Genomic DNA, 9,955 nt, shown 5'->3' on the forward strand with positions numbered 1-9,955 from the left:
ATGTCCTAAATACAGTAATAACACACATAATTCAGATTTGTTTAAATGGTGTTCTAACTGTACTAAACACATTATAAAACAGTATGTCTGCCGTTTTCTTTTTAAGAATTAAGTATTTTGTGAGCATTTCTGTAATATATGGTAGTACATCAGCAAAATCTATTTTCAAATTTTACAGACAACTGTTTTTGTGTTTTGTAGCTTAATTTTTGACAGATCTGTGATGTGAATTTGAAATCATTACTTGCATTTTTTTTTTTATTATTATTATTATAAACAACTGTCCAATGTTTGTAATAACTTGACCATTAATGGAAATAACTTAAATTTTAGTTGAACAAGATTTAGCATGAAACTTATTCACAAAAGGTCTAGAATCAAAGTAAATATATTTTTGTCATTATAGATATGAAACTATATCCCAGTTATTATTCATTGTATGGTGTTTGAGCATTTTAGCAATTGTAAAGATTCTGTACAATTGCCATTTCTTTAGTTAAATCAATCATTTAAATTTTTTTCCCTGATCAATTCAAAATCAATATTTAAAATGCTTTGAAAGATATAAAAGAAACATTTTCAGGTTATATTTTTCATGATAACACATGTTTTTTATTGTTTATATGAATGTTATTGCTTCTTTACTTCATACTTTTGTACCTATTCGATAATGTGTAGTTTTTATAATGAACTTTAAAGAATGTGCATAAAGATCTGAATTACTGACAAGTACCATTAAGATTTTTCTTCTTTCTTTCTACATCAGGCTACAGTTCTTGAAGAAATGCCACCTTTTCCAGAGCGTGAGTCCTCCATTTTGGCAATCTTGAAGAAAAAAAAGCCAGGTATGACTGAAGGAGTAATGGGACCCCAAAAAGAAATGAAACATCCAGCTGCAGTGATAAATAACTCGGGAATCTTTCATACAGAAAATTCAGAGGTAGAGTATGGTAGAAAGAAATTTGATCTAGCGCAGATAGCCCTCGTGTAGCTTTGCGCGAAATTCTAAAAAACAAACAAAGAAAACATTCATCACCCATTTCTTCAGCAATTCTTTTAAATATGTAATTTTGAGTTCAAGTATTTGTCATTTTTCACATTGAAACTGTCCAGGTTGATAAAAAAAATTAATCTGGTTACAAATTAAGAAGTGTTCTAATGTATCATTAGTTTTATGGACTCGTCACATCTATCATTGACAATGGTAACAACAAACACTATTTAAAAGTATTTGGAAACACTGTATATACACCATTTTAAAGCTCAAAACACTCTTACTTAATTACATATTACCAAAAATAACATAACGGTTTAGAGCTGTGCAATTAGTGGAATTTGGTAATTAATCAGTAGGCTGATTAATTGATTACATTCAGCTAATCTATTATTTTCACATAAGGCTTGCATAGCTATAATAATTGATAATGTTAATAATAATCTCCTCAATTATTTTATTATTTTTGTAATTCATGACTAATTTATTAAGCTTAACAACCTTGGATTAATTGAAAATAATGAGATATCGTAATGGTAATATTTTGATTACTTGGATAGTTTTAATAATTGTTTACCATAATTTCGATTAGTTGATTTTTTACATGACATTAATAAGTTTAGTTATGATTTTGATTAATCGATTATTTTACATGACAATGATTGAAACTTATAGATAACTGATTTAATTGCCCAGCTTTAACTTGAATCAGCTATTTCTCCACAATAACTAAAATGATGAAAACATTCCTATTTTATTTGTAAAACAATTTTGATCATGGTAATGTTGAAAAGACTTGTGGTTTAACATCTTTGCTGTTGTCATATTACAAAAAATTGTAATACCTCAAACATATTTTCTGTTATTTCACAATAACTAAGAATCAAGAATATTGTAATATGATATTTTAAGTGACAAGCAATAATATAGTCATTTTTCTAATCAGAACTATTTAAAAATAATTGTGCTAAAACATTAGTTAAGAAATATTTTCATGTTTTTAAAATTGCCAAGAGGGAGAACAATTTCTGTTAACATGGTAGCACATGTGTTCTGTATTGTGTATTTCAGGCATTGCAGGCTCCAGCATGTCATGAAAACATGGTCAAAGTTGCTGCTTATATTTTAGGCGAGTTTGGAAACCTGATTGCAGGAGACCAGCGTTCTAGGTATGTATTACTTTAGTTAGTCTAGAAGATAGTGTATTGATTGTACAAGACCAGCGGTCTAGATGTTGTGGAATTATGTTAGTTAGAACAAATGGAGTTTATTCCCTGGACAGGACATTGAGCTCTAAATTTAGTATCTGTCATGAATAAAATAAAGACATGGAGTTAATTGATTGTACCAGTGTTCTTAGTGTTAAACTGGTCTAGTAGATGGAAAGAATAGAATTTATCGATTAAACAAAATTAGTTCAATAACACAGAAAGAAAGGAGTTTGTTAATTGGACAAGACCAGTAATTAAAATCATGTTTTACTATAATAGGTTGTGAACTTGCAGTTTGTTTTAACAAGACTAATGGCTTTGTTTTTAAGTTAATATAATAGGTAAAGAAAATATAGATTGCTAATTGGACAAGGCCAGCAATCCAGGTATTTCTGTTAGTATAACAGGTAGAAGGAATGGAGTTTACTGATTAGTCAAGATCAGAATTTTGTTTTGTATTTAGCTAATTTAGTAGATAAAAAAGTGGAGTCTATCGATCGGACAAAAGTAGCATTCAAGGTATTGTGTTAGTTTTGTAGGTAAAGAGAATGGCACTCGTTTAATGGACAAGACCAGTGATCCTGGCATTTTGTTTTATGTAGAATGAATGAAGTTCATTGATTGAACTCTACAGCTTGTAAAATGATAGAACCCTCATGGAATGCACCCACCTTACAATCTTGATTATAAAACTCACAACTTATTTCTAACACAAACAAAAGTATCTTTCCTCAGTGAAGTTAATTTATCAAGTTAAATCATCTCATGGACTTTAAAAAGGTCAATTGTGTTGCACTTGTGGTTTTACTCAGACCCAAAGCTCTGAGCTACTAATACTGGCCACCGTGAAAAGTAATTGTTAAGCATTTCAAAGCCACTCAACAATAACACATGGTAAATCTACATTTTTGTTCTTTAAGTTATTTGTTTATTTGACCAGAGATCAAGGTGTTATGTTTGTATATCAGGTGTACAGTTGGTTGTTTGTACAAAACCACTAATTAAGTTTAGTTTGCTATGATTACTAAGAAATAAGAAAGACCTACAGAAGTTTATGGTTTAAAACAATTTTACTGTACTCCATTATGTATCTTAATACCCTTAAATTTATATCTTCTATTTCTCCATAAAAATGAATAAGAAAAATATTGCATTTAATAAGTTAAGAAACCATGTACTTTGATTATTTGGATGCTAAGCAGGTCTTCACCAGATTTTGTATTGTATTTGACCATTTTAGAATGAATAACAGACTGGATTTGTTTTGTTATTTGAAGTTTAAAATTTTTCTTAAAATATATACTCCTTGACTGGAGACAAATAATATGCTTTTTTTAAAAAAAACTAATGTGAAACTATAAAATTGATGTGGTGTAGTGCCAGTTATTTTTCTACTACTGTGGAAATCAAACTGAATTTGGCATGTGAAAAAAAATTTGCAAGTTTGGACTCAGAGGTAAATGTGAAGCAAAATCATTAGAAAAGAGAATTAAATCCTCGTAAAAGAAACATCACCTGACCAAATATGTGTGTATTTTTAGTCCCTTTGTTCAGTTCAACTTGCTACATTCCAAGTACCACTTGTGTGCGGCACAAACCAGGGCTCTGTTACTTACCACTTATGTGAAGTTCATCAATCTGTTTCCAGAAATTAGAGCAGATATTCAAAATGTAAGTTATACTCATTGTCTGTTTTTTGCTTATTACATAATTAAAATTAATGTAACTATAAGAAGTTATTACAAACAGACAGAAAACCTGTGGAAGTTTTGGATTGGTACTTTGTATGGCTTAAAAGAATAAAACGTCTCACCTTACAATTTGTACACATGTATCACAGTCATTAGTTTAATGTGTGTTAACTGGACCAATTTTGTTACTTTTAATTACCCATTTTCTTCTATTTGTTTGTGATGACTTGATGTAGAAAACCCCACCTTTATTATTATTATTATTATTATTATACAGTTGAACAGTGGTTAAACATAGTAAAAATTGGTATTCTTCATATGTGTTTTTGGTAACACCTGTTTCATGAAATTCTTCAACATTTTTGTTTTAGCTTGTGCATCCTATCTTTTTGAAAGAAATTCTCATTTATCTTAGCAGAAACATAATGTTTGATTATATTTGTTTTATACTTCATATTTAGTACACTAATCACATTTTGACCATAATTTAATTAATATATTAGATGTTCTTTATAGTTTTTCATTACACTGCAAGATGTTTTATTATCCTGTAATCTGTTTTCATTTTTTATTCTTCCATAATCTTGTTTATTTTTCTTGTCTGGCATGTTTATTAAAGCTAGTTTTATGTTTAATTGTGGATTCAAAATATCTGAAATTGTGAAAAGAAAAAGAAAATTTAGTTTTGGTAATTTATATTATCAGCAAAATAAATGCTTTTTTGATTATTGCTTTGGTTGCTGTGAAGCACAAAGCTACACAATGGGCTGTCCGCACCACTGAGGAGTTGGATATACGAAAATTTAAGGGTTCAGACAATTGATGTCTGGTCTTAATACATAAGTTACTTAAGTGTTCTGAATAAAAGAAACTGAACTGATTCATTTGATAGATATTGAAAAGTGATAGTAATATCAGAAGTTCCGAAGTGGAGCTTCAACAAAGAAGTATGGAGTATCTACAGCTGAGTCAGATTGCAAGTACAGATGTGTTGGTGAGTAGGATCAAGACTACAGATTTTTTATACTGTCAGGGATATTTATTAATATCACTGTAGTGTTGAATTAAAAAAAAATCTTAGAAAAATAAATGCCTGAGTCTGTGTGTTACATTAATATATATTTTATTTCTTTACAAGTTTAACCTGTGTGCACTAGTCTTCAATATTTTGTAGGCTTATATACTTGCTTACATGCCTATCAAATTCTCCACAACAGAAACTAGAGATCTTTAAAGACAAAAATATCTAAATGATATATTTATTTTAAGACTTTTACATCATAAGCACGAAGTTTGAAGTCTAGTGTTTCACCAATGGTTGCAGCAATTTTTCTTCAACATCTTTTTGAAGGAGGATTATCCTGCATCAAACTAGAACTGATCATGTGAATATGGTATCTAATTTATTTTCCTCATAAAAGCATAAATTGGCATAGTGCATATCATTCGCACGTCGTTAATCAAAACATGAAAATACATATAATTCAGATTTGTTTAAACAGTGTCCCAAATTTACTAAATACAGTAATAATACACATAATTCAGATTTGTTAAAATGGTGTTCTAACTTGAAAATACATAATGAATTTTGAGAAAGTATGTTGTTAAAGTGTTTTAAATGTACTAAACACATTAATAATACACATAATTCAGATTTGTTTAAATGGTGTTCTAACTTGAAAATACATAATGAATTTTGAGAAAGTATGTTATTATCAATCCCACTATTCGTTGGTAAAAGAGTAGCCCAAGAGTTGGCGGTGGGTGGTGATGACTAGCTGCCTTCCCTCTAGTCTTACACTGCTAAATTAGGGACGGCCCACGGCTGAAAGGGCGAAAAGAAATAGTACTCCGCTTAATAGTTTATTTGAAATACAAGTAATATTTCATCCGCGATAAATTACCACAGTTTCAAATAGGTTTGTAAGTCATTGTTATTCACAGAAAAATAAATTACCATTTTGACGAAAGGGTGAAAATAGTTTACACTTATGATGTACTACTACTTCTGCACGAATAATTTTTTTAATTAAACCGAACTTTGGAAACATTGGGAAATCGCCCTCTTACGTTTTTAATTCTTATCTCGAGGAATTAGTTTGATAAGTTAAATTGCTTCTGACAAGTGTTAATAATATGTCGTAGATTAAGAAACTGACTGTAACATTAATAACAAGCAAAAAAAAATATTTTGTTCCTTATATTTCGTGACTTGCACTCGGTATCACAAAGGTAACTCAATAAAGGTGTACGTTTACCGGCTGTGTCGTTGAGCAGCCACTTTTTAAAAAAATCTGGTTTATACACAACCCCTGCTCCCTCTATCGGCTAAATTCATTTATCAAGTGGAGCGCTAATTGAGCGCATTCACAATTAAGAAGAAAAATGATTGATGATGTCACGGTGAAAAAGCTAAAGACTTGTCACGATCTCCAATAAGACTACTACAGTAGTTGTCTCCTCAAAAGTTTCAGTTTGATATCGTATACGGGCGGCGGAGCTAAATTAACTTGTTGTTACGTAAAATATCTAATTTTTGAAATTCTGCGATTTCATACCAATTTACGATTTCATTAAAGTCTGTATGTATGCCGGACCATGGTACACTAATTAGCCAGTGTTATAAAGAACAGCAAAAAACGCCCACGAAGATTAAAGTGTTTGATTTCACACCTGCTAAACCTAAGTCAATTCTATATATATATATCTAAAACGTGACTTTAATATAAGGCATATATATTTCTACACTAATATTGAATACTTGGATTCGAAATATAATTGTTTCTCTCTCCCTCTTTATCCGCGGCCCGGCATGGCCAGGTGGTTAGGGCGCTCGACTCACACTCTGAGGGTCACGGGTTCGAATCCCCATCACACCAAACATGCTCGCCCTTTCAGCCGTGGGGGCGTTATAATGTGACAGGGCGTTATAATGTGACGGTCAATCCCACTATTCGTTTGTAAAAGAGTAGCCCAAGAGTTGGCGGTGGGTGGGGATGACTAGCTGCCTTCCCTCTAGTCTTACACTAGCGCAGATAGCCCTCGTGTAGCTTTGCGCGAAATCCATAACAAACATACATACATAAATATATATGTTTATAGTTATAGCCCAACAATTACGTTAGTCTTAAGATCTATATATAAAATATATCATACCTATTTGATAGATCCACATCAACTGTTTGATAATTATCAGTACCATAAAACAGTAGAGACAGAAATCATATAACGATTCGTGTTTAACAAGAAAAAACAAACAAACTTTAAATTGTACGAGATGTAGAAAATATTAAAATTTTGGAAGGGGGATAACTACGGTAAATAGCACCCAAACAACACTGTGAACTCCCCGTCTCTCCGGTTATATACCAAATCGGGGGAAAAACAGAACTCCGATCAAACAAAATTAATTAAAGCAGTTAAGATAACGGGAAACGGTAAATGTGAAGCCTCTACGGTGAAACATGCTGGAGTACCAATATAATTGTGGGCTACATCTCAGCCAATGGTGGTGGAGATCTATAGAAAATTGATGGCACGCTGACTGCTTACAGGTACAAGTAGATTCTTATTCATCTTGTCATTCTCTCTGGAACAACCTATTGAACAGCGATTTATACAACAACAAGACAGTCGTTGTTGTGGTGCTAAATTTTATGGCGTCAGAGTTTGGCCAATATTTGTCAGGCATATGAAGTCACCATTAGGGTAAAGATATCATATTCAAAACTTAATTTCTGTTTTTATGAGTTCATTTTAAATGAAGAAAATACATGCAACACTAATTATTGGAGACTACTTACACTAGTAATAAATTGAATTCGCATATATTACCGAAATAAAACACGCAATTGAACTTTCTATCCAGAAGCAAGGGAAAACACAACTGACTACCACTATTCAGTAGCACAACCTCGCGACATTTACTGAAGGGTCACGTAAAGATGACGTCATCGCGTGTTTATTTTTTTTCCTACCTATAGTTTTTAGGGTACGTTCAAAAGTGAAATCTAATATTTTCAGAAGTACGAAAGATGACAATCATGTATGAGTTATTCTCAAATTATAAGAAAAATATAGGAAGCAGTTTTTTTTTTGCAGAGAGTTGGTGAAAGTTCAGAATCACTAACATTAAAACAAGTTTTAAAAATGCATATCTTATTAATTTAATAAATTGCTAATTACATTACAGTATTAAAAACGTTGACTTTTATAACGTTTCTCAAACTTCCAGTACTCCCAATACAAATAACTACAAAAATTGTGAGTTTCGTTGCATATTATGTACATAATAAGCTTTTAAAGATGTGTACATTTCAAGTAAACAATATGTTTTTATTTGGTTTTGATTGTTGTTACACGCACAGCTACACAGAAGGGTACCTGTGCTCTGCCCAACACGGCTATCGAAACCCGAATTTTATAATTGTAAGATGTGGCTTATGTATTTGAATACTATATTCATCTATCTTAATAGCCACGTGACGTATGAAAAACATTTCGTCATTTCAATGCTCTTGAACACGAATGATCGCATGATGTCTGACACCAGCTTCTGAGGGAGGTGACATCGTGTTGGGTAGTCTGAAAGCGTTCTACCAATGGACACGGGAAGATCACAAATAGGCAGTGTTCTCTTACTCTCTGAGAGTTTGGTTATGAAAGACAGTTTGGATGTAAATTTCTTTTTTCAAATATATATATTTAGTTTTGAATTATCAGGATCCAGCTGCAGTTTCAGGTGCAGCATTACATCCCGCAAGACAGTGATTTCAAGCATGTAGTGAATTGATTCCTAGAGGTAAAAACAAAAAATCTGCGGGCATTATGGGTTTATACGAAAATAAGAAATATCAAGCTGTAACCAAACAGACGATTTTTCACAATCGTGGATTATTAGGCTTATAGTAGCATGTAATATTTCAAGATGTACTTCTCTGTCTAAAGCTAATACGAATACCAATGCCTTGTACAAGTTATTCGCTTTTCTTTCTTGTTTTATATAATAACGTATTGTACTAGCGATAAATTAACCAATTAATTACAATTACTCCTGTATGTGTATCATCTATGCGTTTTCAAAGTTATCTTCAATACTTTAAAATACCTATACATACATGCGAATATATCTAGGTATTCAAACTACATCCACATGTATAAATAAATGCACTAAAACACCACTAAATACATTATTCCTTTGCTAACTTCACTGATATATATTTTTAAACGTGTCACAAAGCTAAATAGATTTACACGTTGAAAATTTTAAACGTGTCACAAAGCTAAATAGATTTACACGTTGAAAACTATATATCCCATACTTCATTATTCCCATACATACAAATACATTATTCCTTTGCTAACTTCACTGATATATATTTTTATATGTGTCACAAAGCTAAATAGATTTACACGTCGAAAACTATATATCCCATACTTCATTATTCCCATACATACAAATTTTCGTATTCACTGTATCGTTTTAAAGACGGAATGAAAATATGCAGTGTTCCACACAAAGAAATCAAAATATGCTTCTTGAAAGTCAAAATGAAGCCACGTCTTAATAAATATTGAGATTGTCGTGCATTGAATTTAAGCTTTTATAAATTCTTCGTCTAATAAGGACTCACCTTCAGATGAATAAAAATATCTGGCGACTAGCATTACACTAATATTATAGCTTAGTGAGTGCGTTTTTTTAACTGTAGTAAAATCCGCACATTAACGTTGAGAAAACACAATTCCGTTCTTGTCTCTTTCAACACTTCAAAAGTGAATTATACAGAGATAAAGAATCTACTTGCTGCTCTAATATTAACTTCATATAAAGACGAAGAACGTTCGTTGCCGAACAGTGTAATTTCTTGAACTACCGCATACAAAAGCTTTTTAATGCAACATACCCTTTCCTTTTTAAATTTAATTTTGGAGATTGATGTAACGAATTTGTTATTATATATTTATTTTAATATCGAAGTTTGTTCAGATTAAATTTATATTTAGAAACATACATAGCTTATAGTGTTAACTATGTTTACGAATCTCCCTCTATATCT

The 9,955-nt window shown here is 31.3% G+C and overlaps 1 protein-coding gene across 1 annotated transcript in view; it reads left to right on the forward strand.

Annotated features, from left to right (window-relative positions):
* Nucleotides 1–8,666, forward strand: part of LOC106469473 (AP-2 complex subunit alpha-like) — a 67,094-nt gene extending 58,428 nt beyond the window's left edge. Inside the window, exons 14-17 of the mRNA XM_022398955.1 lie at nt 2,066–2,163; nt 3,747–3,876; nt 4,789–4,890; nt 8,619–8,666. Of these exons, the coding sequence (XP_022254663.1) occupies nt 2,066–2,163; nt 3,747–3,876; nt 4,789–4,890; nt 8,619–8,666 (378 nt within the window). The remainder of the gene's footprint in view (nt 1–2,065; nt 2,164–3,746; nt 3,877–4,788; nt 4,891–8,618) is intronic.
* The last annotated feature ends 1,289 nt before the right edge of the window (nt 8,667–9,955 follow it).

Source organism: Limulus polyphemus, unplaced genomic scaffold (genome assembly GCF_000517525.1).
Source record: "Limulus polyphemus unplaced genomic scaffold, Limulus_polyphemus-2.1.2 Scaffold97, whole genome shotgun sequence".
In the NCBI taxonomy this organism is placed as follows: domain Eukaryota; kingdom Metazoa; phylum Arthropoda; class Merostomata; order Xiphosura; family Limulidae; genus Limulus; species Limulus polyphemus.